Source organism: Bombina bombina, chromosome 2, assembly GCF_027579735.1.
Source record: "Bombina bombina isolate aBomBom1 chromosome 2, aBomBom1.pri, whole genome shotgun sequence".
NCBI classification, from domain to species: Eukaryota; Metazoa; Chordata; class Amphibia; order Anura; family Bombinatoridae; genus Bombina; species Bombina bombina.
The window spans coordinates 112408469-112428191 of record NC_069500.1 but is presented as its reverse complement, the minus strand read 5'-3'; the positions used below and the strand labels follow the sequence as shown (position 1 = coordinate 112428191).

The 19723-nt window shown below is 40.6% G+C and overlaps 1 protein-coding gene across 3 annotated transcripts in view; it reads left to right on the top strand.

Annotated features, from left to right (window-relative positions):
- Positions 1–19723, top strand: part of RICTOR (RPTOR independent companion of MTOR complex 2) — a 611164-nt gene that overhangs the window by 512430 nt on the left and 79011 nt on the right. For all 3 annotated transcript variants that reach the window (XM_053701222.1, XM_053701221.1, XM_053701220.1), the window contains exons 26-28: positions 8650–8756; positions 9736–9965; positions 14982–15984. In XM_053701222.1, coding sequence (XP_053557197.1) covers positions 8650–8756; positions 9736–9965; positions 14982–15984 — 1340 coding nt within the window. The remainder of the gene's footprint in view (positions 1–8649; positions 8757–9735; positions 9966–14981; positions 15985–19723) is intronic.

Sequence of the window (19723 nt, the reverse complement as noted above, 5' to 3'; positions counted from 1 at the left end):
GGCTCCTCCTTTTGAGCCTATGCATTCTTTGGAAATTAAATTACTTTTTTGGAAAGTATTGTTTCTTTTGGCTATCTCTTCTACTAGAAGAGTTTCTGAATTGTCTGCTCTCTTGTGAGTCTCCTTTTCTGATTTTCCATCAGGATAAAGCTGTTTTGCAGACTTCGTTTAAATTTCTTCCTAAGGTTGTGAATTCTAACAACATTAGTAGGGAAATTGTTGTTCCCTCCTTGTGTCCGAATACTAAGAATTCGCTTGAAAAATCGTTGCACTCTTTGGATGTGGTAAGGGCTTTAAAATACTATGTTGAGGCTGCTAAGGATTTCAGGAAGACTTCTAGTCTATTTGTAGTCTTTTCTGGTTCTAGGAAAGGCCAGAAAGCCTCTGCCATTTCTTTGGCATCTTGGTTAAAGCTTTTGATTCACAAGGCTTATTTGGAGGTGGGACTGTCAAAGAATTACAGCTCATTCTACTAGATCAGTTGCCACTTCTTGGGCTTTTAAGAATGAAGCTTCAGTTGATCAGATTTGCAAAGCAGCAACTTAGTCTTCTTTGCATACATTTACTGATGTTTACCATTTCGATGTACAGTTGTATGCAAAAGTTTAGGCACCCTTTACAATTTCCATGATTTTCATTTATAAATAATTGGGTGTTTAGATGAGCAATTTCATTTTGATCTATCAAATAACTGAAGGACACAGTAATATTTCAGTAGTGAAATTAGGTTTATTGGATTAACAGAAAATTTGCAATATGCAGGAAAATAAAATTAGACAGGTTCATAAATTTGGGCACCTTAACAGAAATATTGCATCAATATTTAGTAGAGCCTCCTTTAGCAGAAGTAAAAGCCTCTAGACGCTTCCTATAGCCTGTAATGAGTGTCTGTCTGGATTCTGGATGAAGGTATTTTGGACCATTCCTCCTTGCAAAACATCTCTAGTTCAGTTAGGTTTGATGGTTGCCGAGCATGGACAGCCCGCTTCAAATCACCCAACAGATTTTCAATGATATTTAGGTCTGGGGTCTGGGATGGCCATTTCAGAACATTGTTCTTGTTCCTCTGCATAAATGCCAGAGTAGATTTTGAGCAGTGTTTTGGTCGTCTTGTTGAAATATCCAGCCCCGGCGTAACATTAACTTTGTGACTGATTCCCCAATATTATTCTCAAGTATCTGCTGATATTGAGTGGAATCCATGCAACCCTCAACTTTAACTAGATATCCAGTACTGGCACTGGCCACACAGCCCCACAGCATGATGGAACATCCACCAAATTTCACTGTGGGTAGCATGTGTTTGTCTTGGAATACTGTGTTCTTTTGCTGCCATGCATAACGCCCCTTGTTATGACCAAATAACTCTTTATTTCATCAGTCCACAGCACCTTCTTCCAAAATGAAGCTGGCTTGTCCAAATGTGTGTTTGCATACCTCAAGCGACTCTGTTTGTGGCGTGTGTGCAGAAAAGGCTTGTTCCGCATGACTCTCCCATACAGTTTCTCCTTGTGTAAAGTGCGCTGAATTGTTGAACGATGCATAGTGACACCATCTGCAGCAAGATGATGTTGTAGGTATTTGGAGGTTGTGTGTTGGCTGTTTTTGACCTTTCTCACCATCCTTTGATATTTTACTTGGCCTGCCACTTCTGGCCTTAAGAAGAACTGTGCCTGTGGTCTTCCATTTCCTCACTATGTTCCTCACAGTGGACACTGACAGCTTAAATCTCTTCGATAGCTTTTTGTATCCTTCCCCTAAACCATAATGTTGAACAATCTTTGTTTTCAGGTCATTTGAGAGTTGTTTAAGGCCCCCATGTCGCCACTCTTCAGAGGAGAGTCAAAGAGAACAACAACTTGCCATTCGCCACCTTAAATACCTTTTCTCATGATTGGATGCACCTGTCTATGAAGTTCAAGGCTTAATGGGCTCAACAAACCAATTGTGTGTTCCAATTAATCAGTGCTAGTTAGTTACAGGTATTCAAAGCAACAAAATGACAAGGGTTCCTACATTTATTCACCTGTCTTATTTTGTTTTGATGCATATTGCACATTTCTTCTGTTATGTGTGATCAGTCCACGGGTCATCATTACTTCTGGGATATAACTCCTCCCCAACAGGAAATGCAAGAGGATTCACCCAGCAGAGCTGCATATAGCTCCTCCCCTCTACGTCACTCCCAGTCATTCTCTTGCACCCAACGACTAGATAGGATGTGTGAGAGGACTATGGTGATTATACTTAGTTTTTATAACTTCAATCAAAAGTTTGTTATTTTACAATAGCACCGGAGCGTGTTATTGCCTCTCTGGCAGAGTTTGAAGAAGAATCTACCAGAGTTTTTACTATGATTTTAACCGGAGTAGTTAAGATCATATTGCTGTTTCTCGGCCATCTGAGGGAGGTAAAAGCTTCAGATCAGGGGACAGCGGGCAGATGAATCTGCATTGAGGTATGTAGCAGTTTTTATTTTCTGAATGGAATTGATGAGAAAATCCTGCCATACCGTTATAATGACATGTATGTATACTCTACACTTCAGTATTCTGGGGATGGTATTTCACCGGAATTACTCTGTTAAAAGTACACTAAACCTTTTAATAGGTATTTATCATGTTAAACGTTTTTGCTGGAATGTAGAATCGTTTGCACTTTCTGAGGTACTGAGTGAATAAATATTTGGGCATTATTTTTCCACTTGGCAGTTGCTTGTTTTAACTGTGACAGTTTCGTTTCTCTCTCACTGCTGTGTGTGAGGGGGAGGGGCCGTTTTTGGCGCTCTTTGCTACGCATCAAAAATTTCCAGTCAGTTACTCTTGTATTTCCTGCATGATCCGGTTCATCTCTAACAGAACTCAGGGGTCTTCAAACTTCTTTGGAGGGAGGTAGATTCTCTCAGCAGAGCTGTGAGACTTATATATTGACTGTGATTAAAAACGTTGCAAGTTTATTGCTAGTGTGTTAAACATGTCTGATTCAGAGGAAGATACCTGTGTCATTTGTTCCAATGCCAAGGTGGAGCCCAATAGAAATTTATGTACTAACTGTATTGATGCTACTTTAAATAAAAGCCAATCTGTACAATTTGAACAAATTTCACCAAACAGCGAGGGGAGAGTTATGCCGACTAACTCGCCTCACGTGTCAGTACCTGCATCTCCCGCCCGGGAGGTGCGTGATATTATGGCGCCTAGTACATCTGGGCGGCCATTACAGATAACATTACAAGATATGGCTACTGTTATGACTGAAGTTTTGGCTAAATTACCAGAACTAAGAGGCAAGCGTGATCACTCTGGGGTGAGAACAGAGTGCGCTGATAATACTAGGGCCATGTCTGATACTGCGTCACAGCTTGCAGAGCATGAGGACGGAGAGCTTCATTCTGTGGGTGACGGTTCTGATCCAAACAGATTGGATTCAGATATTTCAAATTTTAAATTTAAATTGGAAAACCTCCGTGTATTACTAGGGGAGGTTTTAGCGGCTCTTAATGATTGTAACACTGTTGCAATACCAGAGAAATTGTGTAGGTTGGATAAATACTTTGCGGTACCGGCGAGTACTGAAGTTTTTCCTATACCTAAGAGACTAACTGAAATTGTTACTAAGGAGTGGGATAGACCCGGTGTGCCGTTCTCACCCCCTCCAATATTTAGAAAGATGTTTCCAATAGACGCCACCACACGGGACTTATGGCAAACGGTCCCTAAGGTGGAGGGAGCAGTTTCTACTTTAGCTAAGCGTACCACTATCCCGGTGGAGGATAGCTGTGCTTTTTCAGATCCAATGGATAAAAAATTAGAGGGTTACCTTAAGAAAATGTTTGTTCAACAAGGTTTTATATTGCAACCCCTTGCATGCATCGCGCCGATTACGGCTGCGGCAGCATTTTGGATTGAGTCTCTGGAAGAGAACCTTAGTTCAACTACGCTGGACGACATTACGGACAGGCTTAGAGTCCTTAAACTAGCTAATTCATTCATTTCGGAGGCCGTAGTACATTTAACCAAACTTACGGCTAAGAACTCAGGATTCGCCATTCAGGCACGTAGGGCGCTGTGGCTAAAATCCTGGTCAGCTGATGTAACTTCTAAGTCCAAATTACTTAATATACCTTTCAAGGGGCAAACTTTATTTGGGCCCGGTTTGAAAGAAATTATCGCTGACATTACAGGAGGTAAGGGCCACGCCCTGCCTCAAGACAAAGCCAAAGCTAAGGCTAGACAGTCTAATTTTCGTCCCTTTCGGAATTTCAAAGCAGGAGCAGCATCAACTTCCACTGCACCAAAACAGGAAGGAGCTGTTGCTCGTTACAGACAAGGCTGGAAACCTAACCAGTCCTGGAACAAGGGCAAGCAGGCCAGGAAACCTGCTGCTGCCCCAAAGACAGCATGAACCGAGGGCCCCCGATCCGGGACCGGATCTAGTGGGGGGCAGACTCTCTCTCTTCGCCCAGGCTTGGGCAAGAGATGTTCAGGATCCCTGGGCGCTAGAGATCATATCTCAGGGATACCTTCTAGACTTCAAATTCTCTCCCCCAAGAGGGAGATTTCATCTGTCAAGGTTGTCAACAAACCAGATAAAGAAAGAAGCGTTTCTACGCTGTGTACAAGATCTGTTATTAATGGGAGTGATCCATCCGGTTCCGCGGTCGGAACAAGGACAAGGGTTTTACTCAAACCTGTTTGTGGTTCCCAAAAAAGAGGGAACTTTCAGGCCAATCTTGGATTTAAAGATCCTAAACAAATTCCTAAGAGTTCCATCGTTCAAAATGGAAACTATTCGGACAATCTTACCCATGATCCAAAAGGGTCAGTACATGACCACAGTGGATTTAAAGGATGCTTACCTTCACATACCGATTCACAAAGATCATTACCGGTATCTAAGGTTTGCCTTCTTAGACAGGCATTACCAGTTTGTAGCTCTTCCATTCGGATTGGCTACGGCTCCAAGAATCTTCACAAAGGTTCTGGGTGCCCTTCTGGCGGTACTAAGACCGCGAGGAATTTCGGTAGCTCCGTACCTAGACGACATTCTGATACAAGCTTCAAGCTTTCAAACTGCCAAGTCTCATACAGAGTTAGTTCTGGCATTTCTAAGGTCGCATGGATGGAAAGTGAACGAAAAGAAGAGTTCTCTTTTTCCTCTCACAAGAGTTCCATTCTTGGGGACTCTTATAGATTCTGTAGAAATGAAGATTTATCTGACAGAAGACAGATTAACAAAGCTTCTAAATGCATGCCGTGTCCTTCATTCCATTCAACTCCCGTCAGTAGCTCAATGCATGGAGGTGATCGGCTTAATGGTAGCAGCAATGGACATAGTTCCCTTTGCACGTCTACATCTCAGACCGCTGCAATTGTGCATGCTGAGTCAGTGGAATGGGGATTACTCAGACTTGTCCCCTACTCTGAATCTGGATCAAGAGACCAGAAACTCTCTTCTATGGTGGCTTTCTCGGCCACATCTGTCCAGGGGGATGCCATTCAGCAGGCCGGACTGGACAATTGTAACAACAGACGCCAGCCTACTAGGTTGGGGCGCTGTCTGGAATTCTCTGAAGGCTCAGGGACAATGGAATCAGGAGGAAAGTCTCCTGCCAATAAACATTCTGGAATTGAGAGCAGTTCTCCATGCCCTTCTGGCTTGGCCCCAGTTAAAAACTCGGGGGTTCATCAGGTTTCAGTCGGACAACATCACGACTGTAGCTTACATCAACCATCAAGGAGGGACAAGAAGCTCCCTAGCAATGATGGAAGTATCAAAGATAATTCGCTGGGCAGAGTCTCACTCTTGCCACCTGTCAGCAATCCACATCCCGGGAGTGGAGAACTGGGAGGCGGATTTCTTGAGTCGCCAGACTTTTCATCCGGGGGAGTGGGAACTTCATCCGGAGGTCTTTGCCCAAATACTTCGACGTTGGGGCAAACCAGAGATAGATCTCATGGCGTCTCGCCAGAACGCCAAACTTCCTCACTACGGGTCCAGATCCAGGGATCCGGGAGCGGTTCTGATAGATGCTTTGACAGCACCTTGGAACTTCGGGATGGCTTATGTGTTTCCACCCTTCCCGCTGCTTCCTCGATTGATTGCCAAAATCAAACAGGAGAGAGCATCAGTGATTCTAATAGCGCCTGCATGGCCACGCAGGACTTGGTATGCAGATCTAGTGGACATGTCATCCTGTCCGCCTTGGTCTCTACCTCTAAGACAGGACCTTCTGATACAGGGTCCATTCAAACATCAAAATCTAACTTCTCTGAAGCTGACTGCTTGGAAATTGAACGCTTGATTTTATCAAAACGTGGTTTTTCTGAGTCGGTTATTGATACCCTGATACAGGCTAGGAAGCCTGTTACCAGAAGGATTTACCATAAGATATGGCGTAAATACCTATACTGGTGCGAATCCAAAGGTTACTCCTGGAGTAAGGTTAGGATTCCTAGGATATTGTCCTTTCTACAAGAAGGTTTAGAAAAGGGTTTATCGGCTAGCTCATTAAAGGGACAGATCTCAGCTCTGTCCATCTTGTTACACAGGCGTCTGTCAGAAAATCCAGACGTCCAGGCCTTTTGTCAGGCTTTAGCTAGGATCAAGCCTGTGTTTAAAGCTGTTGCTCCGCCATGGAGTTTAAACTTAGTTCTTAACGTTTTACAGGGTGTTCCGTTTGAACCCCTTCATTCCATTGATATAAAATTGTTATCTTGGAAAGTTCTGTTTTTAATGGCTATTTCCTCGGCTCGAAGAGTCTCTGAGTTATCAGCCTTACATTGTGATTCTCCTTATCTGATTTTTCACTCAGACAAGGTAGTTCTGCGTACTAAACCTGGGTTCTTACCTAAGGTAGTCACTAACAGGAATATCAATCAAGAGATTGTTGTTCCATCCTTGTGTCCAAATCCTTCTTCAAAGAAGGAACGTCTTCTACACAATCTGGATGTAGTTCGTGCCCTCAAGTTCTACTTGCAGGCAACTAAGGATTTTCGACAAACGTCTTCCCTGTTTGTCGTGTACTCTGGTCAGAGGAGAGGTCATAAGGCTTCGGCTACCTCTCTCTCCTTCTGGCTTCGTAGCATAATTCGTTTAGCCTATGAGACTGCTGGACAGCAGCCTCCTGAAAGAATTACAGCTCATTCTACTAGAGCTGTGGCTTCCACTTGGGCCTTTAAGAATGAGGCCTCTGTTGAACAGATTTGCAAGGCTGCAACTTGGTCTTCGCTTCATACTTTTTCCAAATTTTACAAATTTGACACTTTTGCTTCTTCGGAGGCTATTTTTGGGAGAAAGGTTCTTCAGGCAGTGGTTCCTTCTGTGTAATGAGCCTGCCTATCCCTCCCGTCATCCGTGTACTTTTGCTTTGGTATTGGTATCCCAGAAGTAATGATGACCCGTGGACTGATCACACATAACAGAAGAAAACATAATTTATGCTTACCTGATAAATTCCTTTCTTCTGTTGTGTGATCAGTCCACGGCCCGCCCTGTTTTAAGGCAGGTAAATATCTTTTAAATTATACTCCAGTCACCACTTCACCCTTGGTTTCTCCTTTCTCGTTGATTCTTGGTCGAATGACTGGGAGTGACGTAGAGGGGAGGAGCTATATGCAGCTCTGCTGGGTGAATCCTCTTGCATTTCCTGTTGGGGAGGAGTTATATCCCAGAAGTAATGATGACCCGTGGACTGATCACACAACAGAAGAAAGGAATTTATCAGGTAAGCATAAATTATGTTTTTCTGTTAATCCAATAAACCTCATTTCACTACTGTGTAAATAACTGTGTTCTTCAGTTATTTGATAGGTCAAAATGAAATTGCTGATCCAAACACCCAATTATTTGTAAATGGAAAATCATGGAAATTGTCAGGGGTGCCTAAACATTTTTTTTTTTTTTTTTTTTTTAAATGTAAGAACTTACCTGATAAATTAATTTCTTTCATAATGGCAAGAGTCCATGAGGCCCAACTTGTTTTTGGTGGTTATTTTTTTGTATAAAAGCACAATATTTTTTTTCCAGTTCCTCCTTTTTGTATGCTTTTTTACTCCTTTTTACACTTCACTACTTGGCTATACGTTAAACTGAAGTATGTGTGTGGTGGAAGGTGTATTTATAGGCATTTTGAGGTTTGGGAATCTTTGCCCCTCCTGGTAGGAATGTATATCCCATACGTCACTAGCTCATGGACTCTAGCCATTATGAAAGAAATTAATTCATCAGGTAAGTTCTTACATAAATTATGTTTTTATATAGATACCACATATACACACACACACACACTATGCATCATATGAACGAGGGGATTATCCTTTTCCAGTTTAGGGATTCTTGTCCCTGTAGCAAGCAGGTCATTACTAAATTTATCACCTGTCTACTAGGTGACTTCTAGGGTGCTTTCAGCTATAAAAAGGGACCTTAGCAACTGCATTTCAACAACAAAACCAGGTAGGTGACATCTCTTTTGAAAACGGATAGGTCCCTCTTTCAAATGATCACCATAACACAGTGGTTACCTGCTAAAACCATGGAACAAAATTATGAAGAGGGAGGCAACCTCGCAAAAATAATTTCTAACTTTGTTTTAATAGTGCTTTTTCCTATGTCTTTTAGGCTGTATTTTATCTATACTTTCTTCCTTAGGGCAACATTGGTTCTTCAAATTGGGGTCTTAATTTACTTCAGGAGGAGAATGTGATACCAGACATTGTAGCCCTTGCTCATCATTGTGAAGTTCTCTCTATTAGAGGGTATGTATTTTTGTTCTTTGTGCGGTATCTTTTCATATGCACAGAAATATTTCAAATTCGTATAGGATTTTTTTTTCTTTTTCAACATACATCCATTCTTCTACTGTCTCAATTTGTAGTGTAACCAACTCCCACAGAGTTGATTATGAATACAGAAGCATGATACCATCAATAATGATATTAAAGGGACAGTCAAGTCCAAAAAAAAACTTTCTTGAATTAAATAGGGCATGTAATTTTAAACAACTTCCAAATTTACTTTTATCACCGATTTTGCTTTGTTCTCTTGGTATTCTTAGTTGAAAGCTAAACCTAAGAGGTGCATATGCTAATTTCTAAGACCTTGAATACTGCATCTAATCTGAATGCATTTTGACCACTAGAGGTCATGTGTTTCATATAGATAACGAGCTCATTCACGTGAAGTGACCTAGGAGTGAGCACTGATTGGCTAAAATGCAAGTCTGTCAAAATAACTAAGATAAGGGGGCAGTCAGCAGAAGCTTAGATACAAGGTAATTACAGAGGTAAAACATGTATTATTATAACTGTGTTGGTTATGCAAAACTGGGGAATGGGTAAGAAAGGGATTATCTTTCTTTTTAAACAGCAAAAATTCTGGTGTTGACTGTCCCTTTAAATATATTTCCATCATGTGTTTGATAGAATAGGCATCTACATGTCTCCATTACCAATATAGTTTTCATTATTGAACCTTAGCAAGCATTAATTTTGAATTACAGATCTATGATTTTAAAGGGACAGGAGAATGAAACAAATTAGAAGTAAATTTAAAAGTTGTTTAAAATTGCATGCTTTTTCTAAATCATAAAACAAAAAAAATTGGGTTTCATGTCCGTTTAAATGTTGTGTGTAGTCATTAATTTTAAGTTAGCTCTTATTTTATCTTAGTTTTATTTGATGTCTTTTATATTGAGTTATGTTCAGTTTATGAAGTTGTTTCTTTGTATATTTCTAGAACATGTGCTTATGTCCTTGGCCTGCTTTCAAAAACCAAACAGGGCTGTGACATCCTAAAGCAACACAACTGGGATGCAGTGAGGCACAGTCGCAAACACCCGTGGCCTGTGATCCCAGATGACATGGAGCAGCTGTGTACTGAATTGTCTTCTATACCAAGCACACTTAGCTTAAACTCGGAATCTACCAGCTCTCGACATAACAGTGAAAGTGAATCTGCCCCTCCTAGTAAGATCTACTAAAAATACATTTGTCAATGTTTTTTTCTTACTGATGCCACTCTGGTATGTTCAGTCTGTTTCTCTTAGTAATTAAATACTGGACCTAATAATACTTCTGATGGCGTGATGTATTGCCATTTGTTAGGTTGCTTTACTTTTTTCTGTAAAGTGTTATTTTTGATAAAGGGATATAAAAGTGCAAAAATAAAAAGCTCTAATATTTTAGTGCATTTTAATAGTGCACTTTCTTTCTAATGACACGGTGAGTCTACGGATCATCTAATTACTATTGGGAATATCACTCCTGGCCAGCAGGAGGAGGCAAAGAGCACCACTGCAAAGCTGTTAAATATCACATCCCTTCCCTCCAACCCCAGGCAGTCTCTTTGTCTATGTTGAGAGCAAGGAGGTGGTAAAGTTTAGGTGTCTGGAAGAAGATTCTTCAATCAAGATTTTATTATTTCTTTTTCCACAGGTCCATGTGAGGAAGGATGCCTCTCATACCTAGTGAGCTGCCATGCTGCCAGGCAGATTACATAGAGGTAAGTGCTAAGTTTATTTTTCTAGGAAGCAGTACAGAAAAAATATTGGCACTTTAACAGTTTATCTGTTGGGACATTAGACTCAATTTTCCTAATGTTGGTCATAGGACATTGTGAAAAAAGAGAAAGAGAACAGCACTCCTGAGATAGAACAAAAGCTAGAATAACTTCCATGCCTGTTCATTTATATTGCAACTCAGGGTGCGCGTTCTTTTTGCACACTATGCCCCTTCACAGAGAAAAAATATCCTGTAGCATATCAGTCTGATCCTGCCCAATGACAGTCCAGCACCGAAATACCAGGCAATTCCTCTCTGAACAAGGGAAGCAACAACCCCAGACGATCGTTTCGGCCTTCTTTTGGCCTCGTCAGTGAGGTGCAGTTGTATCTCTCTAAGGGCATGTGTGCACGTGCTCCACGTCTGGCTTACCAATTTCTCCTAGGGTGACCCAAGAATAATTTACATAAATGTGAAAAAAGAGAAAGAGAACAGCACTCCTGAGATAGAACAAAAGCTATAATAACTTCCATTCCCGTTCATTTATATTGCAACTCAGGGTGCGCGTTCTTTTAGCACACTATGCCCCTTCACAGAGAAAAAATATCCTGTAGCATATCAGTCTGATCCTGCCCAATGACAGTCCAGCGCCGAAATACCAGGCAATTCTTCTCTGAACAAGGGAAGCAACAACCCCAGACGATCGTTTCGGCCTTCTTTGGGCCTCGTCAGTGAGGTGCAGTTGTATCTCTCTAAGGGCATGTGTGCACGGGCTCCACGTCTGGCTTACCCATTACTCCTAGGGTGTGAAGAACGCGCATCCTGAGTTGCAATTTAAATGAACAGGCATGGAAGTTATTCTAGCTGTTGTTCTATCTCAGGAGTGCTGTTCTCTTTATCTTTTTTCACATTTATGTAAATTACTCTTGGTTCTCCCTAAGAGTAATGGGTAAGCCAGACGTGGAGCCCGTGCACACATGCCCTTAGAGAGATACAACTGCATCTCACTGACAAGGCCCACAGAAGGCCGAAACGATCGTCTGGGGTTGTTGCTTCGCTTGTTCAGAGAAGAATTGCCTGGTATTTCGGCGCTGGACTGTCATTGGGCAGGATCAGACTGATATGCTATAGGATATTTTTTCTCTGTGAAGGGGCATAGTGTGCATAAAGAACGCGCACCCTGAGTTGCAATTTAAATGAACAGGCATGGAAGTTATTCTAGCTTTTGTTCTATCTCAGGAGTGCTGTTCTCTTTCTCTTTTTTCACGGTCATAGGACAATGAGAGGCAGTTGGGCAGGCACTGGGGACGTGAGGAGAAAGTATTATAGGACTAGTTCTTTTTATTTAGAAGTTACGGTGGTTTTTTACATTCTGCAGATTTTATTTTACATTAAATGATGGCCGGGAGGTTCTGGTGGTGACGCCCACGATGGGCTGGTCTATGCTAGAAGCGCTAAAGTATTTGCACACTTTTCCTCATAGTCCGGAGGTCTCCATTCTATTTGCGGTTCCGTTTTTTGAGCTATTAGCGGTTCCAGATACAGTGCGGAGCAGTTCTGTTTGAGTCCGGATATTCTGTTACTGAAAAGGGAACTGTTCTTTACTCCGGTGGTCTGCAGGACAGGTAGGCACCTCAGCAGGCTGGCTGAGATGTAGGGGCTGCCAGGGTTGTTCTTAGAGGTTTTTTTGTGACACGATAAAAAAAGTTACAGTTTAAAATTTAAAGGGCCAGTTCCGTTTTTGTGTGACATATGTTTAGTTTCCTTACAAGGGTAAGGCCTTGTTTGGGCCGGGCTTGGCTGACAAGGATAAGAGGACAGTTAAGAGGAATAAACAGAAGGGACGTCAGAGTAATTTTTGTTCCTTTTCGAAACTTCAAGGGTAAGCCTGTCTCTCCCTCTACAAAGCAGGAAAAGTCTAAGCCTTCCTGGAGGTCCAACCAGTCATGGAACAAGGGAAAGCAATCTAAGAAGCCCGCTACTGACTCAAAGTCAGCATGAAGGGTCTGCCCCCGATCCGGAACCGGGGGCAGACTTTCCTTCTTTGCTCAGGCTTGGGTTCGGGATGTTCAGGATCCCTGGGCGTTGGACATTGTGTGCCAGGGATACAAACTAGAGTTCAAGACCTTTCCTCCCAGGGGCAGGTTTCTGCTCTCAAGATTATTTGTAGACCAGATTAAAAAAAAAGTTCTTACACTGTTTTCGAGATCTTTCCGACCTGGGAGTGATAGTTCCTGTTCCAATGCAGGAACAGGGTCTGGGATTTTACTCCAATCTGTTTGTGGTTCCCAAAAAAGAGGGAACTTTCAGACCGATTCTGGAATTTAAAAGTTTAAACAAGTTCCTCTGAGTACCGTCCTTCAAGATGGAAACTATTCGTTCCATTCTTCCCTTGGTTCAAGAGGGTCAATTCATGACAACAGTAGATTTAAAGGATGCGTACCTGCATGTTCCCATCCACAGGGATCATCACAAGTTTCTGAAGTTCGCATTTCTAGACAAACACTTCTAGTTTGTGGCTCTTCCATTCGGCTTTGCCACAGCTCCCAGAATTTTTTCAAAAGTCCTGGGATCTCTGTTGGCGGTGCTCCAGTTGCGGGGCATTGCAGTGGCGCCTTATCTGGACAACATTCTGGTTCAGACGCCATCCTTTCAACAAGCGAACTCCCACACGGAGATGTTATCCTTTCTGCGCTCTCACGGATGGAGGATGAATTTGGGAAAGAGTTCCTTAATTCCAGCTACAAGGGTAGTATTCTTGGGAACCATAATAGATTCCCTATCGATAAAAATATTTCTGACAGAGGTCAGAAAATCAAAGATCTTCGATTCTTGTTGGGCGCTTCAGTCTTCTCGGCCGTCAGTGGCTCAATGTATGGAGGTAATCGGTCTGATGGTAGCTCCCATGGACATCATTCCGTTTGCCCGTTTCCACCTCAGGCCTCTGCAGTTATGCATGCTCAAACAATGGAACAGGGATTGTGCAGATCTGTCTCCGCGATTACATCTGGCTAAGGCGACACAAGATTCTCTTCTGTGGTGGTTGTCTCAGGAACATCTCTCCCAGGGAACTTGCTTCCACAGACCCACCTGGGTGATTGTGACAACGGATGCCAGCCTGTTGGGATGGAGAGCAGTCTGGGACTCTCTAAAGGCTCAGGGGACATGGCCTCTTCCTGGGCATTAAAAAATTAAGCTTCTGTGGAACAGATTTGCAAGGCTGCTACTTGGTCCTCTCTACACACTTTTTTCCAAATTCTATAAATTTGATACTTATGCCTCGGCTGAGGCTTCTTTTGGGAGAAAGGTTCTTGAAGCAGTGGTGCCTTCCGTTTAGGTTCCCTCCCTTGTCCCTCCCTTATCATCTGTGTCCTCTAGCTTGGGTATTGATTCCCAATAGTAATTAGATGATCCGTGGACTCACCGTGTCATTAGAAAGAAAACAAAATTTATGCTTGTCAGATAAATTTTATTTTTTTCTTGACACGGTGAGTCCACGGCCCGCCCTGTTTTTTTAACACAGGTTTTTGTCGTATTATAAAGCTCAGGCACCTCTGCACCTCTGCACCTTGTTGCTTCCTTTTTCTCTTTTTACTACGGTCGAATGACTGGGGTTGTAGGGAAGGGAGGTGATATTTAACAGCTTTGCTGTGGTGCTCTTTGCCTCCTCCTGCTGACCAGGAGTGATATTCCTAATAGTAATTAGATGATCCGTGGACTCACCGTGTCAAGAAAGAAAGAAATTTATCAGGTAAGCATAAATTTTGTTTTTACTTTTATAGATGTGTGTGTGTTTTACCCCTGCAAAGGGATTAAACACACTGTTAAATTCAGCTTGAGACCAGCAGTGCACTACTTGGAGCTAGCTGAAAACATCTGGCCAATGACGGCAGCAAATGTGTGTAGCCACCAATCACTAGCTAGCTGCCAGTAGGGTAAGATATGTATATATTATTTTTCAACAAAGGATACAAAAAGAATAAAGTAAAATTACTCTTAGAAGTGAATTTAAGTGTTAAAATGACATGCTCTATCTATCTGAATCATGCATGTTTAGTTTTTTCTTTCCTAACCATTAATAATTGTATAAAAGCCATAGTTTTTCTTTTATGATTCAGAGCATGCAATTTTAAAACAACTTTCCAATTTACTTCTTTTAAATTCTCTTGTTATCCTTTGTTAAAGAGCATATCTAGGTATGTTCAGGAGCATCACTGCACAACTGGAAGCTAGCTGCTAATTTGTGGCTGCACTCATATCCCTCTTGCCATTGGCTCACCTGATGTGTTCAGCTAGCTGCCAGTAGTGCATTTATTTTCTTTCAAGAAAGGATACCAAGAGAATGAAGCAAAATTGACAAAGTACATTGGAAAGTTGTTTTAACTTGTATGCTCTGTCTGAATAATGAAAGACATTTTGTCTATGTATTTCTAAGTTGTTTATTCCTTTTAAATTCCTTTTAAATCTTTGCTAAATTTTTAGGTATGTTCATTATTGAGGACGACAGAAGTCCATTTTTTTTCAATGAAGAGTCAGAGCATATTTTTTATGATAAACCATTGAAGGACAAGGATCGTAGTCCACTCACTCTTTTTGCACAAAGTAAGTTTGTCAAAAACCGTTTTTTAAATTCACTAACTCTGCCAAGTAAGAAGTTTCGGAGCACTAGTAGTAGCGATCCCAAAGGAAATAAGTTATTAATGGATCATAAACTTATGTTGCGACGAAATCGAACAATTACAGAACCCTGCACAAATGCAGACTATGATTCCATGGATAGTTTGAGCTCTGATTTTAAAGTTCCAAAAGTTCCAAGTACAATTCGCTTAGAGACGTCTTTTGTCAGCAAACATATTGATGAGACTGGCAGTACCCCAAGTATTACAGAAAATGATCTGAAGCTTCCAAAATGTCTAGGAAATGAAAATCACAGAGACCATGCAAGCAGAGAAAAATTAATAGGTGATGGTACAACAAACACTCACTTCAAGAGCCGTAGTTTAAGTTTCAATACAGACACCACAACTAGTGGTATCAGCTCAATGAGTTCAAGTCCTTCACGAGAGACTGTGGGAATAGACACTACGAACATTGATACTGAATGTGGGAGTTTAAGTACTGTAGTCAGCACCAAAACGGTCAGACCAAGCCACTCAGCCATACTGCATCCTAATCACCTGCCTCTTTCAAAGTCCAACTCTGTGTCCCTGGTTCCACCAGGATCTTCTCATACACTTCCACGGAGAGCTCAGTCACTGAAGGCGCCTTCCATTGCTACTATAAAAAGTTTAGCTGACTATAGTTTTTGTTACACAAGTTCTCGAGATGCATTTGGCTATGCTACATTGAAGCGATTGCAACAACAGAGGATGCATCCTTCCCTTTCTCATTCTGAAGCTCTTGCATCTCCAGCCAAGGATGTTCTATTTACTGATACAATAACTATGAAGACTGGAAGCTTGGATTCCAGGCTAACATCAAGCAGGTATGGAGTATTCTAAGTTTAAGCTGCAATGTGGTGGGCATGCTTTGTATTGCATTACTCTTCACTTTTATTGTTTTTTGCATTTTTCCTGTTACTCTCTCTGGGGTATGTATCTGCATTTTGATAAAATTCAGAAGGTGAAACATTGAAGTCTTTCTACCCATTATAAACTTAAAGAAAAAAAGTAGTAAAAAAAAAATATATATATATATATATAAATATTCAATTTAGCAGATGTTTTTTAAAACATTTGCAGTGCCCTCCACTAATATTGGCACCTTTGGTAAATATGAGCAAAGAAGGCTGTGAAAAATTGTCTTTGTTTAACCTTTTGATCTAGGGCTGCAACTAACGATTATTTTCATAATCGATTAATCGGCTGATTATTTTTTCGATTAATCAACTAATCGGATAAAAAGAGAATCAATAATAGTTTTCTATGTTTTAAATAAAATCCACATAATGAGTGTTACAAATATAAACTTAAGACTAAAACTTTAAATTAACACAAATGTTTCTTCAATTTTTAGGCAGCAGAGCACAGTTTTATAATTAAACAAAACCACAAACTGTTTGAAAAGAGGTAGAACTAGAAAGAGTTAGGCTATCACTGTTTATAACATTCTGTTATTCACTCTTTCAGAAACTTTGCATTGAAATGCAAAAATCTCAACATGTCCACATGCTTCTGGCTAAGGCTGGTTCTCTGTTTGCAGCATATTTCCTGCAGCAGAGAAAAGGCTGTTGAGGTGTATAAGTAGGGTTTTGCTAATGTCACCAAAGTGGGATATTTATTTGTGTTAGCTCTTCACCAATGCTAAGCGTTTTCTACCTTGGCAAGGGGCCTCTCAATAAAGTAACCCTTGACTTCATTCTAACATAAAAATATCTTGAATATCTATAAGCAACGGTAAATAACCAGCTATAAGGTTAGGGGAAATATCTAGTCCGCTCTAAAAATAATGAATATATACTTATAAAGGTTGAATCTGGTACATATTATCACAATTTATTAAAAATATAAAAAAACAATAAAAAACGAAATCAAAAGCGCTAAGGACTGTATATCAATAACAGGACAAAGCCTTACACATTTATTTATACAGTACATATAATCAGCAATAGCAAGCAATACGCTAATAAATGTGCAAACAGATAATAGTGCACATCAATTTAAATAACTCCCATCAATCTAGGGGCAAGGTGTAAACAACAAGCTTGGCACTATATCATGAAAAGCATAGTTCCAAATCACCTGATTTAATATAAACAATCCAAATGATGACTATTATAGCTGGGTTGCACATAAGCCAGGGGTAGTTGTAAACGTATACTGTTCTGAAAAAGTGAAGAGTAAAATGTCTGTAGACGTCCTTTAGGCTAAGGACATAACCATAAAACACAATACCATATGCAGGAGTTCATTGGAGTGAAGCAGCTGGTGTTGTGTACAGACCAACTAATTGCAAACCAACTAATCGATTATGAGATTCGTTGACAACTATTTTCATAATCGATTATGACGATTAGTTTTTGCAGCTCTATTTTGATCTTTTGTTTAAACAATACACAAAAATACTCTGCTCTTATGGATATCAAACAATTGCAAATACAACACAGGTATATCCAAAAAAATAAAAATAATCTTTGTTAAATATATGTAACACAATTATTGACACCCCTATGAATTCATATGAGAAAAATATTTGTAAGTATATTTCCATTGATATTTTAAATTTTTAGTACACCTGGGGGGGACTAGGAACAGGAAATTGTTCAACCATGACTTCCTGTTTCACATAAATATGAGGTAAAACATAGGCCAAATTTCCTTTAGTCATTCATCACAATGGGTAAGTCCAAGGAATATAGCTGTAATGTGCGTAAAGGGTTGTTGAGCTTCACCAAATGGGAAGTGGCTATAAGAAAATAGCAAAAGCATTACAATTGCCCATTTCCACCATCGGGGCAATAATTAAGAAGTTCCAGTCAACTGGAAATGTTATGAATTTATCTGGAAGAGGACGTATGTCTATTTTGTCTCAACGCACTGTAAAAAGGATGGTTGGAGTGGCGAAAATATCTCCAAGGTTCACATCTGGAGAACTGCATAAGTTAGTTGCATCTCGGGGTCAGAAAATCTCCAAAACTACAATCTGACGTCACCTGCATCACCACAAGTTGTTTGGAAGGGTTTCAAGAAGAAAGCATCTACTCCAAAAACAAACTCAAGCATCTTCAGTTTGCCAGACACTACTAGAACTTCAAATGGGATTGGGTTCTATGGTCAGGTGAAAACAAAATAGAGGTGGGTTTGGCACACACAGAGGTAGCTACAGGGAAAAGTACCCCATACCTACGGTTAAACATGGTGGTGGCTCTTTAATGTTTTGGGGCTGTTTTTCTGCCAGATGACCTGGACATTTTGATAGGATACATGGCATTAAATATCAACAGATATTAAATGTACATCTGACTGCCTTTGCCAGAAAGCTTAAAATGGGCCATGGTTGAATCTTCCAGCAACACAATGATCCAAAACATACATCAAAATCAACACAAAAGTGGTTTACTGACCACAAAATCAAGGTCATGCCATGGCCATCCCAGTCCACTGACTTTAACCCCATAGAAAACCTGTGGGTGAACTGAAGAGGAGAGTCCACCTCAAAGTTTGAAGGATCTGGAGAGATCTGTATGGAGGAATGGTCTAAGATCCCTTACGTTGTATTCTCCAACCTCCATCAGGCACTATAGGAGAAGACTCAGAGCTTTTATCTTGGCAAAGGGAGGTAGCACAAAGTATTGACTAAAAGGGTGCCAATAATTGTGCCTCACATATATTTAACAAAAATGTTGTGTTATTTGGATAAACCTTTGTTGTGTTTGTATTTGTTTTTAAAATCCATGAGAGTAGAGTATTTTTGTGTATTTTTTTATTAAAAGTTTAAACAATAAAGACAAATTTTCACAGCCTTCTTTGCTCACATTTACCAAGGGTGCCAATATTTAGTGGAGGGCACTGTATTTGTAACACATTTAGACAGATGGTGTGATATAAATAAATAAATAAATTGTATTAACATGCAAGAAAGCACTGATTTTTGCAATTTTGGCTTGGTTTGTGTACTATGTAGTCAAGTGTCTGCACTTTACAGGGACATACATTAAACACTAAATATATGTTAGATGTGATGAATTCAAAGCTTAGCCTGAGAATATAATGCAGATGTTTTTTGTTTTTAAATTAAGTGTAAAATTGTAATCTCCATACATGTGTTGCCATGTTGTAACCCATGTTTCTTTCATGTAATTGGCAAGAGTCCATGAGCTAGTGACGTATGGGATATACATTCCTACCAGGAGGGGCAAAGTTTCCCAAACCTCAAAATGCCTATAAATACACCCCCCACCACACCCACAATTCAGTTTTTACGAACTTTGCCTCCTATGGAGGTGGTGAAGTAAGTTTGTGCTAGATTTCTACGTTGATATGTGCTTCTCAGCATGCTGAAGCCCGGTTCCTCTGAGTGCAGTGAATGACAGAGGGATGTGAAGGGAGTATTACCTATTGAATGCAATGATCATCCTAACGGGGATCTATTTCATATGTTCTCTGTTATCGGTCGTAGAGATTAATCTCCTACCTCCCTTTTCAGATCGACGATATACTCTTATATACCATTACCTCTACTGATTCTCGTTTCAGTACTGGTTTGGCTATCTACTTTATGTAGAT